The sequence below is a fragment of the Caretta caretta genome, chromosome 14 (assembly GCF_965140235.1).
Source record: "Caretta caretta isolate rCarCar2 chromosome 14, rCarCar1.hap1, whole genome shotgun sequence".
Taxonomy (NCBI): domain Eukaryota; kingdom Metazoa; phylum Chordata; order Testudines; family Cheloniidae; genus Caretta; species Caretta caretta.
The window spans coordinates 7,291,372-7,309,511 of NC_134219.1; the positions used below are offsets into that span (position 1 = coordinate 7,291,372).

General features: G+C 37.5%; 1 protein-coding gene across 7 annotated transcripts in view; it reads right to left on the reverse strand.

Moving 5' to 3' along the window:
• The window catches only part of CEP112 (centrosomal protein 112), a 361,941-nt gene that overhangs the window by 178,256 nt on the left and 165,545 nt on the right, over nt 1–18,140 (reverse strand). For all 7 annotated transcript variants that reach the window (XR_007352397.2, XM_048817467.2, XM_048817466.2 and 4 more), the window contains one exon: nt 4,935–5,117. Coding sequence is in view for 6 of the 7 variants with exons in the window: in XM_048817467.2 (XP_048673424.2) it covers nt 4,935–5,117 (183 nt within the window). In the remaining variant the exon portion in view is untranslated. The remainder of the gene's footprint in view (nt 1–4,934; nt 5,118–18,140) is intronic.

The following is an 18,140-nucleotide window of genomic DNA, read 5'->3' on the forward strand; positions in this document are numbered from 1 at the left end:
TTCTATCTTTTCTCTAGCTGATAAAAGGCCTTCATCATATAATAATGTTATTTCAGGAAGGCTGCGTACATTGGAAGAGACAATATTTTTGGGGGAGGGAGGATCCTTTATTTAAGTTAAGTTGTCAGGCTCAAAAAACATACAGCCTAACTCAGAAAAAAATAAATGCAGAGCAACAGTTTCAGCATGGGAGAGAGTTGAAAGATCATTTGTTCAGAGGCCAATGTAGGAATAATTTAGGAGAGAAGTGGTTTTAAAGGAAAGAAACAGAGAAAGAGCTCAGAAGACAAGAAGTGGGAAGCTGCCCCATATGTAGAGGGACACCACAAAAGGCCATGTAAATCTGCAAATGGCAAAATGGGACAAAGGGAGGAGTAAGGACAGGCACTGGGAAAAGTGCAGAAAGCAACAGAGGGAGTGGGAAGAAGTAGAAACAGAGATTTAGGCAGAGGTGAAATATCTTAGTCATTCTTCCTGACCACCCTAGCCCATTTCTGCTTTTATGATGTCTTTCATATATGGTGTGTTTAGACTTACATACCTACAGAACTAATCTGTTATTCTTTTTTCCTGGCAACTGATGGGCTGGAGACTAACAAACCTCTAAATTATGGCTACATTAATTTTATTGCAACTCAGTGTTTTGAATAATTTTAATATACTATTTTATTGTATTTAAATTACTATTACAGTGACCAATGGTGATGAATTGTGCTTCAGTGTTTGAATTGTTCTTGGCCCAGTTAAAAATGGAAGAAAATGGTGGACCTGCACATTATCACCTGGCAACAGAAAGCGGAAAAAGACATCAGTTTCTTCAGCCCCCTTTTTACAACATGACAGTAAAGCAAAGCATTCAGTTTGAAATTAAGTGGGGATGTTCCTTTTCTCCCTACCCAAAAGGTCAAATAGCCAAGGAACAAGCATTAAAATTATATAACTTTATACAGCAACTGGAACTCTGCAATGTTAGAGATGGTAAGGGTATATGTCATAAGATGGGGAAAGAGTGACATTAATTTGATCAAAGAAGATTGTGCAGTTGGTATATCAATGGTACCTTGGTTAGGACTAGATATTAAGATTACTAACCTCATAATCCAATCTGGCCTACTGAGGTGGAAGATAGCATAGAACATTTTCTGTTGTTAGAAACAATTTGTTTCTATGAAATATGATTTATTATTTTCTACTATCAGAAGAGTTTTGTTTCTGAAAATCTCATTTTCTACCAAGAATTAATACAATGTGTTGTGAAAGAAAATATACATTTAAAAAAAAATATTCAGTGAACTACCATAAACCACATTTTGGAAAATTTACTTAAGGTATCTGTAAGGAACTTCTGAACAATATCCAGAATCAAAGATAAAATTGAAATGCTAAACTAAAAACACAATTTTAATTATATATATACACAATAATGTTTTCCCTTAAAAATACAGAACTTTGGATTTAAAAATATCTATATAACAACATTTTTTGCAGCTCACAGAAAATAGAGGATTTAAAGGAAAAGACTATAAGAACACAGGATGGTACACAAGCCTTCAGATTCTTTTGACTTTTATTGACCCATATGACAGGTTTCAGAGTAACAGCCATGTTAGTCTGTATTCGCAAAAAGAAAAGGAGTACTTGTGGCACCTTAGAGACTAACCAATTTATTTGAGCATAAACTTTCGGGAGTTTCCACAGCATGCACCCGATAAAGTGAGCTGTAGCTCACGAAAGCTTATGCTCAAATAAATTGGTTAGTCTCTAAGGTGCCACAAGTACTCCTTTTCTTTTTATTGACCCATACGTCATTTTACTCCTCCTCAAGCATTACAACCCTAGGTGAAAAGAGCAAAGAAACCCTTCTTAAAAGATATTATTTGAGTACTAAAATGGAATGTAAATGCCACATAAAAATGAAGGGAACTGACCAACAATATAAAACATGCTATCCCTTTAAATCAAGATGCTTTACCCAATACCATGCTGAATTTATAATACAAGAACCAAACGTAATAATTTTCTTCTTAATTAGAATCTAGAGACCCACCTAAAATCTTAAATAATTCTGGAGACAACGCTTTTTATTGACCAGTAAAGTGTTAATATAGGTTCACATCTAAAATTGTATCTCTCTTTTGTATAGTTATCTTTCACCATAGCTGAAGATCTGACTGAACTTAGACACCTTGGAAATGCAATAAAAATAGAAAAAATCTTTTCAGTAATTTTGCAGAATACATTCTTTTCCAGAGATCCATCAAACTGTCAGTCACTGATGATGTGGTAAAAGCATCTATTTCAAAAATATGCCTCTTTACATAAGGAAAACTGGTACTTTTACACAACCCAGCAATCATGTAACAACTAGGTTCTCCAGACCAAAAGATTCAAGAAATTACCAATTTTTGGATATTCTGATTATAAAACTATATGAAACATCTAGCAGTTGCACTTTTTGTTTAGCTAAAGAAAATGGCCTCTTCTGCTGTGTTGAAGCAGGTTCATACTAACGTAGAGAAACTAAAGACATATCAATCCAGAAATATGATGCCATTTTACAATTTTATGAAAAAGTCATATCTATATAATTTACTTATCCCCGTAGCATTTTTGTTTAGAAGTGTTTCATAAAGATGCTGTACGTCAGTCCCATAATAGTCCAAAAACATGTATTTTGGGAGCAAAAACGGAGTGCTGGAAAAATACAATAAATGGCAGGATTCAAAATTCCACTGAAGACACCGGGAAGTAATTTTAAATACATATTATCCCCACCGAAAAGTCAAATGTAAATTTTAAATACCTATGTATTTTATAGATGAAGGCATTAACATTTATCCAATTAACATTTGATTTATTCACCAAACTAAATAAATGTATCTTTAAAAGTGGTAACAATTATCAGACAGATGATTATTCTGTGTTTGATTAGAAACAGCTGCCCTAGTCAAGGCAAATGTATTTTCTCTCTTTACTAATACTGCCATGACAGCAGCACTCATATTGTAGAGATATTCAAAAGAAAAAACTTTTAAAAGACTAATTTTTTTGCCATTACTATCTCAACTCTCCATCATTTAACATATCACTTGTGATAGCATCAGCATTTCATTTTAAATAACAAGCACTCCCAAACTCCATGATGCCAAGCTTTGCCACGAGTGAGCCACAATCTAACTAAATAGGTAGGACAAACATATAGGACATCTCAAGATTCTTTCGGAATTTATTATTCAAGGGTTACAGTCCCATCGTATCTACACACAATAGTACAATGGTAATGAATTACTGTAGGTACATTACATAATCCTGCATATTTATAAAACTGATTTTTATACTTAGTGATATTGAACACATCCTGTATTCACAGTAAGTACTGAACTTCTTGGTATTCCGGCAAATGCCACTGCTTGAGAATACAGTGTTAGGGGTCCAACTGAGAGAATGATATAACTTCGAAGGGATACTTGCAAAGTAACTATATAGTTAAGTGCCAAAAGACTGGTTCCTTTAATTACTTAAGTTTTTTATCCATCATCAAAATAAGTGGAAAAAAGGATAATGTTTAATTCTACTGCAGTCTTCTGAATTTCCTGTTACTGAGCATGCCCACAAAGTCCCTCCCTGTTTTACATAGAAAACAATAATGGTACAAATGGAATAAATCAATATGGTTTCTGTAAGATATTTTCCCCCATAGACTGTTGTTTATCAGATATATTTATATTTACTCAGTTGTTGATTGTATGGATAATGAATCTTTCAAATATAAAAAAAGAAATTAAGAATTAAATCCATAATTTCATTTAGTTACAATATATAGTAAAGGTCAGAAAGAAATATGAGCAATCCTAACACAAATTAAAATGAAAAGGACTTATTGCCAGGATCTTATATCATGTGGGGAAGAAGCTGATGCGCGGAGACCATATGGTGGTTATACCTTCCATACAAAAAAGCCCATTTTGGTATAAAATAATCAATTAATGATAAGTAATTCTAATGCAGACCAGTAAAGTAAAAATTACTTTCCCTTTATTCATTTAAATAAATGTTCTACTCTGAATTTTTAAATGTATTCACTGCAGGCCTTTTATAACATATAGTCTTAGAAAAATACACCACACACACACTCACCCATAAACACACCCTCACAAAATAAACAGAAATCCCCCCACATACATCCAATAAGATTTTTTGAACTGAAACTAATAAAGATCATTTTTCATGCTGACAGTGCACATTTCATCCATAAGTTTGAAGAGTCAAATGCTACCACAGCTGGGGGTTATTCTGCCAAATGGCTTCCAACAGTGACCATAGAGATGGAGGATGGGAGGGGTGCGTATGTGTGTGTGTAGGGAAATAGCAAACCTGATGGGAAGCAAACCAAAACCCAAATCATCTTATCACTGATTATCTGACATATGCAATCAAACATACAATGCAAACATGGAATACAAAATTATTGAGAAATAAAGAAAATTATTGAGAAATTTCTTGAAAACAAGAAATTTGTGGGTTACCTGCAGAGATTTAAACAAAAAAGCATATGAATGAATCAGATCTATTTCATACGGATTTATCCAGGGAGGAGGAAAGGAGGGGTGAGTGTGGGGGTTGGAGGGGAATAGATACCTTTTTTCTTAAACAAATCCATCATGAAAGAAAATGAGACAAGATTATAAATAAGAGGCCGAGTTATAGCGCACCATGGGATTTTTAATCTGGCTACCTGTGGTTTTCGCAGTTAAAGCTTTATTCAGCAGTGGAGGAGGGGGGTGAAAAAAGAAAAAAAAAATCACATTTATATGTCAGTTTCACAAATGATCAAACAGCGAGCATTAACAACAATGCTGGAAAACGGAAAACGCTGATTATTATATATATATTTTTAATAAGCATACAGCTTTTCAAATGTTATTGATCATTACCTGTGCATCTCGTTTCCGGCATTCTTGAGTTTTATTCTCGTGCTCCATCATGGCAGCGCGGAGCTGTTTTTCCAGTTTTTCAATTTCCCGTTCGTGATCTCGGACCAGGCAATCCTTCTCTGTGTTGTGCTGCTGGAATAGGTGCGTCTTCTCCTGTTCATGCTCCAGCTTCAGCTCTACTATCTGATTGGACAATGAGGAGTACAGTTCATCAATAGAACATCCTTGTCGTCATGACAACTCGTCTACAGCTTAATTTCCCCCCCTAATTTCATCAAGTTGGCAATTGTATTTTTACGTCATTATTACCTCACCTTTTTAAAACTACATTTGGCTTGAAAGAATTTCTCCAAATAATTTTAATATTCAAGACAACTAAGCAAATCCGGTGCATCCTTAACCAATTTGTTGGTACAAATGAGGGAACGTTTAAAAAAAAATAAATCATTCTCGCATTCTGTGTATGTTCCCTAAGTATCCTGCTGTTGCTAATCAGCAGTAGTAAGGATTATAAATGGTTAATAATCAGTCTGCTCTCCTCTTCATTTAAGTATACACACAGACAAAAAAAAGCAGCAATTAAATCTTTTCAAGATTTCTTTATGATTTCCAAAATCAAAGCTCAATAATCATCTGGGTTATTGTATATACAGTTGTCTTTTTAAAACAATTATAAAAAAAGCAAAGCTCTATTATCTCGTTGTCAGCTATGGTATACCAACATAAACAGATGTATGTGTTCCAGAAGGGGACCTGCTGTGCAGCAAGCTTGCGCCATGATTTCATAAAAAGCATTCTATTCTCAGGATCCTTTCCCAGTCCACACCACACTGGATACTGTGACCTTGGCCAGTCTTAGCCTCTCCGTGCTAGACTGAATGGCAGCCCGAGACCAAGGGCCTGGTTGCCGCAGCTTTGATACTAATCCTCCCAGACTGTGCACAATGGCACCCTACCTGGCCTGCAAACTATAGCCAGCTAGGCTGCCTTTGAAGCAGGTGATGAATAGGGGACTGCAGGAAGCCAGCTTCCCTAGTGAACTCCAGGCCACACAGCTGCTAAGAACAGTCACTTGGATTTTTCTTCAGTTTTGGTGGATTTCAGGAAGGGAAAAAAACGCCGTTATCAAGAATATGTTGGGTTATTTTCAGCGTGAGAATCCTCCTTCAAAAAAGCTAACAGTAGGAGTCTGCTCAAAATCGATCTTGTTTGTGTATGGAAAGCGCCCAGGCACCTGATCTTAAAGCTACAGCATTCAATTCTGGAAACATGCATTCTGCATCAACGTTAGCTGTTCCGTGATTTTTGTTTTGTTTTATTTTTGTTCAGTTTCAAAACCATTCTTGCAAATTGCTCATCAGTGTATTATGAATTTAAAATTTAAAACCTGTTTTCAACTCTGGAGCTCTCTGTTATATCCTGGGGTGTGTTTCATTATCAGAAAAGGCACAAGCAAAAGTGATATTTTAATATTTTAAATGTGTCTGCATCTTTTAGTAAAAAATAAAGAGCTCATTTACCCATGGGTGCAATCCCAGAAGGAGTTTAAAAAAACATTAAGAATATATTATGTGTACTTGACTTGGAATCATTATACAAAGTGCTTTAAGTCAGCCTTGTGTCAGAAGTTTGTGTACATGCTATTTTCTTTTCAAACATTGTGAATATCTATGCCCTTGGTCTCTTTAAATGATAGTTATTCTTACTTCCTAAAATTTATCACTATCCAATGTTTGTCTGAATTTTAGAAAAATGAAGTTTTTACATTTTAAAAGTTCTGCAAATACAAAACTAATACCTGATGAGAAATTACACTTGCAAGAGAGACCTTTATATGTCTATTCACCGTGTATATAAAACTCCTGACTGTATTTTCCACTGAATGCATCCGATGAAGTGAGCTGTAGTTCACGAAAGCTTATGCTCAAATAAATTGGTTAGTCTCTAAGGTGCCACTAGTACTCCTTTTCTTTCTCTTTTCCTTTATTACTTCTGGATTTCTCAGATAATCAATTAATTTAGCCTTTTTGGTTTTGTTTTTTCCACTTCTCCAACCAAGCCACAGAAATAGATGGTCACATCCCCATTTGTGATTGTATTAAAATGGTAACTATAACAAAATCAGTTTTTCCCCCAAAAACCACACATTTCTCGATTTACTATATTTATATTATGCCTGTAAGATCCTTTTAAAAAAAATTAGAAAGGACTGTCCCTCATATTTACAGTAGGGGTGTCCTGGAGCAATAATACAGTTTTAGATATAGAAACAATGTGAGTGTGAGGAGAGTCATTTTATAAAAAGCAATTTGGTTGCCAAAAACTTCCAAGAGCAAACAACTCCCTGTAATTCTGATTTTTATTTATTTTTTTAAAAAGCTTAAAACTGTGGGAAGTTCTCATATCTACCTAATAGCCTTTAATAAATAATAATAATTATTGCATACTTGCAAGGAAATATAAGTTTCATTAGCAACTAAAGGTACTTCCTTGTAGTTTGTTTTGATTATGATTTATAATATGAAGTGAATAACTGAACAGCTATTTTACTGCACAAGTGGATCCTCCTTGATCACCCTGTTCTCCTGAACATATTAAGATTTTGATTACACTACAAGTGCTACTCCATTCCTCCTCCCCTCTTATCTCTCTTTTTTTAATTTTGATGTTTTTATTCATAAAAATGGAGATTTAATCTATACCAGCAAGAACAAGAACACCATGCTGTTTTTCAGCAATAACCCAACTCCCTCACCAAGATAAACTGCTTGGAAACTGTATTAATGCTTCATAAACCAGCATGGGGTTCCTACCACTATGTACTTCATCTCAGTAGAAGCAGATCTTTATTTTTCTTCTTTCTAATATTGGGTCCTTTCCTTCGAGGCACTGAGCACATCCTATGAAGGGTACAGCACAGTCAAGTCCTTCAGAAGTTCTACGGGTGTTGAGGGGCCTCTGCACCTCAAAGGAAGTGTTCCACATTTAAGGGTTTTGAACCCTGAGTGCAATATAAAGGCAGGTCAAAGCATGAACAACAATTAACTGGTAATTTTAACAGACTGTTCTTTTTACAAAATATTCTGACAATTGATTAAAGGGTACGGAGCTGATGATGCCATGCACTGCAGATAAACAAGCAACAGAGAATGACACAAAAACTATAGAAGTGGACATCACCTGAAGAAAGACTGGAACATGAGAAAAATCAGAGGCTAAGGGAAACATGCCAGGGATCACAAATGTCTAGAGGAGACTGACTGTAGGAATTGAGGAACTGAGGTAAGTGCCCTATCACCGCATTCATATTTAATTACATTACATACATATTGCACAGATGCTTCCCTATTTCCCCCCAAAATTATCATCACACTACATTACTTGCTAGTAACTGGAGTTCTCTGAATAAATGGTTTCTACGCTTCTGAATTCTTACTCTGTGACACATAGTTTTCATTTAATAACTTCCAATTGTCGGCATGTTAAACACTGGAGGTGTGAAATCCTGGCCCCATTGTAGTCAGTGGCAAAACTCAAAATGATTTCACCCTATATTTTAAAATCTTTGTTCACTGGTTGAAATTTAATAGTACTTCCCTATCCCAACTTGTCAGAGAAGGGGAAGGGAGAAAAAAGGAAGCAATTCTTAAGTACCAGCCTGTTACTAAAAAAGAAAAGGAGTACTAGTGGCACCTTAGAGACTAACCAATTTATTTGAGCATAAGCTTTTGTGAGCATCCGATGAAGTGAGCTGTAGCTCACGAAAGCTTATGCTCAAATAAATTGGTTAGTCTATAAGGTGCCACTAGTCCTTTTCTTTTTGCAAATACAGACTAGCATGGCTGCTACTCTGAAACCACCCTGTTACTAAAGATTAATCTAGTAACTGTGACAAGTCATCCATTGATCAGTGAAATAAAAAATTATTGCTAACCCTAAAACATAGTATGTGACCATCTTAGGCAACAATGCATGGCATTGACAAACACTGCTACTTATCAGAGGTGGCCTAATACAGTGGATGACAACTGTACTCATGACATTTGGGGATATTGTGGTACAGTCTCTTAAGAGGAGAGTTTGCCTAATAAAGGTAATTTCTTGGAGTTTGTCTACACTAGGCACATTTTTGAAAAAACTCCCACAAATGCTAGCACTCACTCAACTGAACTGGTCTCATCAAGCTTAGGTAGACAGCCTGCTGGCTGCAGAGAATGTTTTCAGCATTATATACATTGGAAATCAGAAGTCACAGAGCTCCTACTGCCGCTACCAATTGTGGATGTTTAAAAAAAAATCTCTAGTGTAAACAAGATCTTCTACAGGTGTTGTTTTGACGACTCAAACTGTACTTGGTTTTTCCCAGAAAAGTTAAGCTCATGAAGAAGTGGGAACTGTAAAATGATTTTCAAAACCACATTGGGAGGGACCTGGAGTAAGTTACCTGTTTAAGTGCCCCTTTGAAAACCTATTGCTGTCACAATAAAGATTTCACACTGAAGTATGAAAATTCACTTAAATCTACAGATCACAACTGAGGAAATAATAAAATATATCATGATCTGTCTATATATAAAATAGGATTTTTCTAACTATTGTAAATATATTAACTTTATTTGTGAGCTTGTCTCTCCCTAAAATAAAAATAAAAGTTAGTGGTATTTGGCACATCCATAGAGTTTCCCATGAGGTTCTCAAGGTGCAACACAAACAGAAGAATTCAGCTTTACAACTAGTACCTGAGGTAAGTATAATTACCCTCATATTACTGAATATGGAAAATGAGGCACAAGGTCATACAGGTAATCTGTGACAGATCCAGACTCAGACATCAATGGTGGCAGTGAAACCCCACACCTCTGAAACACAGGCCATTAATTTAGGTACCTAAATAGGGATTTTCTTAAAATCTATTTTTTAAAATATATATATATATATAAATACATATACATACATATATTATATATATGCTTCACTATACACATGAAGTGTGATAATATCTCAAAAGCTGTACACCTTTTGTATGTTGTTTGTGTGCCTGTGTGTATGTGTACACACACTCATTTATATCAAATAGTCACATAAACATGTACAGTCTGAGTGGGTACATACATGATGGTTTGGTGTGTTATAAAGATTTTATCAGTAGGCGTTTCAGATGATTGCATTTTGTAGGGCCAGGGAATCCGACAGTGAGTTATAAAGTCATCCTAAACTAGTGACAACAAAGTCTTTATATAAAACTGCATCATCATGTAGTGTGCATGTAGCACACAGAAGCTCTGTAGTCAATCTTACGAAAGTTTTAGAGACTTAAAATATTTTATTGGGGGTTTCTTTTTAATTCCTTAATTTGTAAATCAAGTGCCTTACTTCCCATGACTTCAATTGTACAGGGCTCTGAAGGTCTTTGATATAGAACACCATTTAATCTCTAATACCTTCTGGCTTGTACACATAGAAACAAGTACTGTGTGTTTCACTAGAAAGCTAGGAATTTCAGCTTTCTAATGATACAAAGCTCCCATTTTTAATCCAACAAGATGCCAGATATTGGACTTTAAACCTGTCACTGGTGGAGGACTGAATAATGCTCATCATGGACTCTCACTCAGTATAACTTTTTTTGGTTGGGATAGGTGTCTGTATGTGTGGAGGGGAGAATTCTTCATTTGCGGGGGGAAATAGTTATACTTTTGTAGCAGATGAGTTTAAAGATAAAAATAGGGTCTTTTAACACCGCTCAAAGGTTAGGAATCTGGATTGGCAATTTCCCAGGAAAAAATAATTTCAGACAGGGAATTGATAAATACTGGTTTAAACCCAGTATAAACCAGGAAACTGGGAAAAATAAAATTATTATTAGAAGATCCGAATGAAAATTACTGAGAAATATTTAGCAATTCGATAATAGTTTTGTAGAATATCTCATTTAAATAATATTGAAAACTGAAATATGAGTTCTGACACGAATAACTTCCTTGAGAAAATACCAAACCACAAGATATACAGACATTCCAATGTTTGGTATTATATTACATATATTAGAATTACCCCATATTGCAGTTTTACTTTTTGCAACCCAAAATTAATCTCCAAATCTACTGCCTTATGTAACCACAATTTGAACTAAACTAAACCTAAATGTAATGTGGTGTACATTAACTAAACAATTTTTAACATAGAAAATGCCTTAAACTGGGATTAACCATGATTTTACTTAGTAAAAGCCACCTCTGGTAAATACCATGCCATCCTTGTTTGGAATGTTAGGAATAAGGAGGGGAGATGAACTTAGTGGGCAGAGGGCAAATGAGGCAGTAAAAAAAAGCATGATTATAGAACCCTATGATAAATAAATATCAGTTGGTTCTGGAATATATTACAAAGCAGCCTCGCCATGACCACATACATACATCACGTATAACACAAACACACAGTTGTTACATGTTTTACCTAACATTTTACTGCAGTGCCCAGCTCTCTAATCAACACTACCCAGTTTTCCTGTATTTTCCCCTATGAAGTACAGGAGGAAATAATCAACTGCCAGGTAGAGGTATTTTCTAAAAAATATCAGCTGTTCTGTATAGGTGCACTTCAGACGAACTAAACTGCACGACACCATCATGTACAGTCTGTGTGGGTACGTACATGAACTGTCATGAAGGCCATCAGTTGCCCACGGCACACAGCAGAATCATTTGCCCCTCATTTCACATTTAGGCTGCTGAAGCCACCTTGTTAAATGGTATACCTACAGAAATGCAATGTTGTTGCAGCCATGCTGGTCCCAGGATATTAGAGACACAAGATGAGTGAGTTAATATCTTTTATTGGACCAACTTCTGATGGAGAAAGAGACAAGTTTTCGAGTTACACAGAGCTCTTTTTCCAGACCTACTGCAATGCCTGTCTCTTTCACCAACAGAAGTTAGTCCAATAAAAGATATTACCTCACTCATCTTGTCTCTCTAACAGCTAAAGAGACACATTTTTATTCACAAAGACTCTTCAGAAATCAGCTATAGGTTTTTTAATATACTTTTCTGCCTGCCTGCCTTGATGTCCTCCTGTGGGGAGTGAATTTCCAAAACTGGTTTCATTCCCCAGTGAATTGGTCAGGCCATGGGTATTGAAGCTGTCTCTCCCTGTGTTACATTACATCAATATAATGCTGTGTTGAAGTTCAAAGAGGCCACATACACCCTCTGTCTCAAACCCAGTTTGCTGCTGCCCCAAGACAGTCGATGCAGCCATGCAGTCTGTGAACAGAAATCCTGGTTGTTTCCTTTGAAACACTGTACACTGACCTACTGAAACTCTCTGTACTTAGAATGTTGCTGTACCGAACTTACTATGCACATTTGCACTATCCTTGTTTAGAGGCTGAGTTGGGGATCTTGCCAGAGCACTGAGAGAATTGGACTGGCTTCACTATGTTACTGTCTAAATTATTAATATTCATACAAAGATTGATTGAATACAAGGAGGTGCCCTCCACTCGCTCCTTAGCTTGATGTTAACTTAATGTCTATTAGTCCTGTCTGTGAAGTTGAGCTATATTATGAGGCCAAGTATAAAGCTGATATTTATTCTTGAAGAAATTATTCCTGAATGTAGTCTGGACAGCTGTCATTCATGTGTTAGTTAGGATGGCTTAAAGGGAGAGTTTGTGTTTCCTGGATGAATTTATTAACTGCAAATTTATGCAGCTTATTGCTGATGACAAGAAAAAATTGCAAGTCTTTGCTAACTCTTTCATTGAGCCCCTGTAAGGCACTGAACTATGCTTTAATGCTTATGCTTTAATTCTGTAGATAAGGAGGAAGGAACAAAGCTGATTACACAGTGACAAGACCAACACAGCCACATACAACCCCTAAGACCACCACCATATAACAGGAAAAACATTATGCATGCACTAGTAATGCATAGCCCAGGAAGTATGGGGTGCCATGCCGTGCACTCTCCACCTGCTCGGGGTGGGGGAGACCAAGAGCAGCCCCCAGCCTGTGTCCCTGCCCTCCAGCCCCTCCACCCTGGGCAGATGGTGTGTCTGTGGCTCCTCACAGCTGTCTGGCCGCTCAGCTCTTTCCATGCCCAGGCTGAGGCTCTGAGGCCCCCATTCCCCAGCTGGAGCCCGGTCAGGGTAAGAGCCGCACAGACAGCTATGGGGAGCCACGGACCAGCCACCTGCCCTGGACGGAGGGCTTAAAGGGCAGGGACACGGGCCGAGGCTGCTCTCAGTCCCCACACCTTGGGCAAGTGGAAGGTCCATGGTTCCTGGCCCGCTCTGGCTTCCAGCTTGGCTGAGGGCTGGACGGAAGGGGCAGGGCCATGAAGGGCGGGGGCCCCTTGCCCCCCCCACACTTTTGTGCAGGCTCCACTGCCGCCGCTCGCAGCTGCAACTAAAGTCATCAGGAGCTATTCTTAAATATATGAGTGCTATATAATGTGAAGTACTCTGAAAAATCTGGTCCTAGTAATCTCAACTGGACTCCCAAAATCAGTAGAAACATTTGACTGTAACCTCTTGTGACGTCATCAACTTGACAGGCCCGTTGTGAAGCTAAATTAATGTTTCTGAAGCATTCAGATACTGTAGTGATGAGTACCATACAAAAGCCTATGAGGAAATTAATAATTCTATCTTCAGAGTAGGCTGTTAATAATTTGTAGTAAATAATGCCTAGGGTCACACATTGAATAGTCAGGAGAAAACAAAATATTGAAAAGCTGCTCATTAAATTAGCACCGCCCATCCTGTGCACTGAATGAGACAGGGTTCCTGTGGGAAAAATAGTATGTGACCATGTAATTAAAGACTATCCTAATGCATATGCACTGACACTTCTTTAAAACTCCTTTTTACTAGCTTAATCAGCACTTCTCTGCATCCCTCTCTCTAATTTATCTAACTTACGCAAGTTAATGTCATGCCTTTTAGTGAGAGAATGCACCTCATTTATTTAAACTCAACCTACTCCTTTGACTTTCTGCACATTTTAAAGTAAGGAATGTTCATGGGCTGGCAAAATTCTTTTACAGATGTCTTGAACATGCTACGTGTATACACATGTACACACGCGCGTGCATGCACACACAATTATATAGCAAAGCTTTCATCAAGATGTCCTGTTTCTTTCCTGTCTGACTAAATGGAACAAAAAGACAATTCTAATTATTCCTTCAAAAGTTCTATAGAAGTCAGAAACCAACAACAAAAGTAGCATGAAAGGATTTCCTGAAATACAAAGAGATTCTTTAACAATCAGGTAATACTTTTTCTTGCTTTCCACTTTACTACAGAAGTGTGAAACTCTTACCATTATAGAATGGTTCCAGAGCAGTTAAAAAAAAAAAAAAAAAGACAAATACTGTTCAAACTAACCACGCAGAGGGTGTCCAAATGTACAAATGACTCCATTTCACTATGGCAACAGGTCTCAAAACTTTTTCACAGTATGGTCCACATTTTAAAAGAAAGATTGTGAATGGGAGAGAAAAAGTCCATGAAACAAACCACATAACATCCAGCTGGCAACTACAATAGTTAAACAATTGCTTTACACTGAAAAGTAAAAGTCTCTGATATACTGTATTCAGTTTCTAGTATTGCAATCGGACAACTGGGAAAAAAGGTTGCTCACACATTGTTGTGTGACCAACCAGACCTCCAAGGACCACCAATCAGTGTTCCATGGACGAGCAGAGGCCCAGGCACCACAGTTGTGAAATGCTGCTCTGTAGAAAGCCTAGGAGTGAAAGCTGCCCCTGTGCACAAGGTCTCTGTACCACTTAAGGCCTATTTTGAGGAACAGTGGGACATAAGTGCCGCACAGGACTTGAGTTGTCTCTTTGCACAGGAGTAAGTTTCACCTTATATGCACTGCCTTTATGATGTGGCAGTTAATTAAAATATGACAGACTGAAGTACAAAAGACTAGGTGGGTCTATGTAAAATTCAGAAAACTAGCTGGAAAATACACTGAAGTGGGAAGACATAGATAAGGTAAGAAAACTTACAAGCAATTTTGATCTGGGAGAAGCAAATCCACAACATGAAATAATAATGTAGAGCCTCCACAGATCAATATGTCAAAGGAGAACAAAAATGTTTTTACCTATTTTTTATTTTCATTATTATTTATATTGAGAGAAATCTTTTGAGAGGTGTAAGATCCTTGGGTAAAATGAAAGGGGAAATTATTCTTTAAATGAAGAGACAGTGAAGCAATGTAATTAAAAACTATCAATAAAGATACGAGTAGGAACTAATTTTACACTGCATCTGTTTTTTGCCAAAAGTTATAAAGGTTAGGCATGGTCCTCAGGTTTTCTTGCAAGTTAACTACATGGCCCATGCTGTTGTAAAGTTTGGGCAAGTCTGCTTTCAAGTATCTGTGGCTCATACTGAAGATGCTTTCAGCAAAGACAACAGGTAGTTAAATATGCTTTAACTCTAGGGTTTTTTTGTTGTTTTTTTTTTTTTTAAAGAAAAAGCTTCTTTCCTGTGCTGAAGGTCCCTTGAAGCCTGACCATGGACACTGCAACCATTTCAAAGGCAGGAAAGGCTGTGGTCTTCTCTGTGGTGTCCAGTGCCTTTGAAGTACCCATGACAGCTGCTCCCAACAGATAAGAACTTGGGGGTGGGGGGGGTGGGGGATTAATATACTTTAAAATACACCAGCTGTAAGTAGAACAAAGCTGAGCTAAAGTATATTTCTTAAAAAAACCACCAATTTCTCTCTACTGAGAGTTCCCTCAACAGATACTTCAAAAGAGAGTACTTGTGGCACCTTAGAGACTAACAAATTTATTTGAGCATAAGCTTTCGTGAGCTACAGCTCACTTCATCGGATGCATTCATTTTCCACTGCATGCATTAGATGAAGTGAGCTGTAGCTCACGAAAGCTTATGCTCACATAAATTTGTTAGTCTCTAAGGTGCCACAAGTACTCCTTTTCTTTTTGCGAATACAGACTAACATGGCTGCTACTCTGAAACCTGTTAAAAGAGAGTGACGCTGTGAATCAGCTGAAGCTGAAATCAAGAATGATGTGTGGCCGACACTAAACATTGCAGGTTCCTAGGATTTCTCCTAAATTCTTTATTAATTTTAAGTAAATTAAACTGAATTAAAAATTAAATAAAACATGCAGGTATTATTTTTAAATTACTACAAATTACATTCCAAATCCAAAAAGGAAAGAATTAATCATCCCCAAATTGGAAACCTTTCTTTTGTAAGTAAAATTAAAAACTACAGAGTACGCAAATTCTAGGAGATACTAGCATATCCCATATACGGGAAAACTGGGCTTTCAGCCTCAAGCCTCAGTAAGAGGCAGATCTTTACACATTTGTGTTGTCCTTACTCACAGTACTAGTCTCTTTGAAATCAATAATCAATGGGATTACTTGTAGAAGTAAGGACCACTACTCATTTAAGATAAAGTTGCAAGACCAGGCCCTACGTGCTCAAGTTGCTAGACAGTCAAATGTATATTTTTCTTTCCATGTATCAATTCCATTTTACAATAGCAATCAGACACTTGAGGCACAACATTTCAAAGCAATTATTTCATTTTTCAGATACTTAAGTTATTCATACTTTGGCCTGTTATCTTATTACATGACCTGAGGCATGCTATAATCATCCAAAAATGCATTACCTGTTCTATCTTATTGCTCAATTAAACAGTCAACTTTAATCAATATTTTGAAATATAGCTATTTATCCCTAAACAATGACAAAAGATATATGTCCAATAAAACAAGGCAAGGGGAAGGCTGCTTTCAAAAATGGTATGGAATCTCTCCTGATTATAAATAAAGAACAACGCAGAGGAGTGACACAAGCTATGGTAGAGATCACCAATTTTTCATGTTTGCGTGGTTTTAAGGAATATTTACGTGACATCTGAACAGATATAACAGAGAAAGCTAGTAGGGGATAAAAATGATACATTTGAATATTCTACTGATGTTCTAGTAGCTTGATGCTTAATACTCTTTCCTTAGGTTTCAGTGATGTTACATAAAACGCAGATGTTCTTTTGATACAACAAAAGTGGTAGCGAGCCAAAACAAAATGAAACAACACAAGACCTCCTCCTAAAGGATACTATTCATAGAATCATAGAATCATAGAATATAAGGGTTGGAAGGGACCCCTGAAGGTCATCTAGTCCAACCCCCTGCTCGAAGCAGGACCAATTCCCAGTTAAATCATCCCAGCCAGGGCTTTGTCAAGCCTGACCTTAAAAACCTCTAAGGTAGGAGATTCTACCACCTCCCTAGGTAACGCATTCCAGTGTTTCACCACCCTCTTAGTGAAAAAGTTTTTCCTAATATCCAATCTAAACCTCCCCCACTGCAGCTTGAGACCATTACTCCTCGTTCTGTCATCTGATACCATTGAGAATAGTCTAGAGCCATCCTCTTTGGAACCCCCTTTCAGGTAGTTGAAAGCAGCTATCAAATCCCCCCTCATTCTTCTCTTCTGCAGGCTAAACAATCCCAGCTCCCTCAGCCTCTCCTCATAACTCATGTGTTCCAGACCCCTAATCATTTTTGTTGCCCTTCGCTGGACTCTCTCCAATTTATCCACATCCTTCTTGAAGTGTGGGGCCCAAAACTGGACACAGTACTCCAGATGAGGCCTCACCAATGTCGAATAGACGGGGACGATCACGTCCCTCGATCTGCTCGCTATGCCCCTACTTATACATCCCAAAATGCCATTGGCCTTCTTGGCAACAAGGGCACACTGCTGACTCATATCCAGCTTCTCGTCCACTGTCACCCCTAGGTCCTTTTCCGCAGAACTGCTGCCTAGCCATTCGGTCCCTAGTCTGTAGCTGTGCATTGGGTTCTTCCGTCCTAAGTGCAGGACCCTGCACTTATTCTTATTGAACCTCCTCAGATTTCTTTTGGCCCAATCCTCCAATTTGTCTAGGTCCTTCTGTATCCTATCCCTCCCCTCCAGCGTATCTACCACTCCTCCCAGTTTAGTATCATCCGCAAATTTGCTGAGAGTGCAATCCACACCATCCTCCAGATCATTTATGAAGATATTGAACAAAACCGGCCCCAGGACCGACCCTTGGGGCACTCCACTTGATACCGGCTGCCAACTAGACATGGAGCCATTGATAACTACCCGTTGAGCCCGACAATCTAGCCAGCTTTCTACCCAC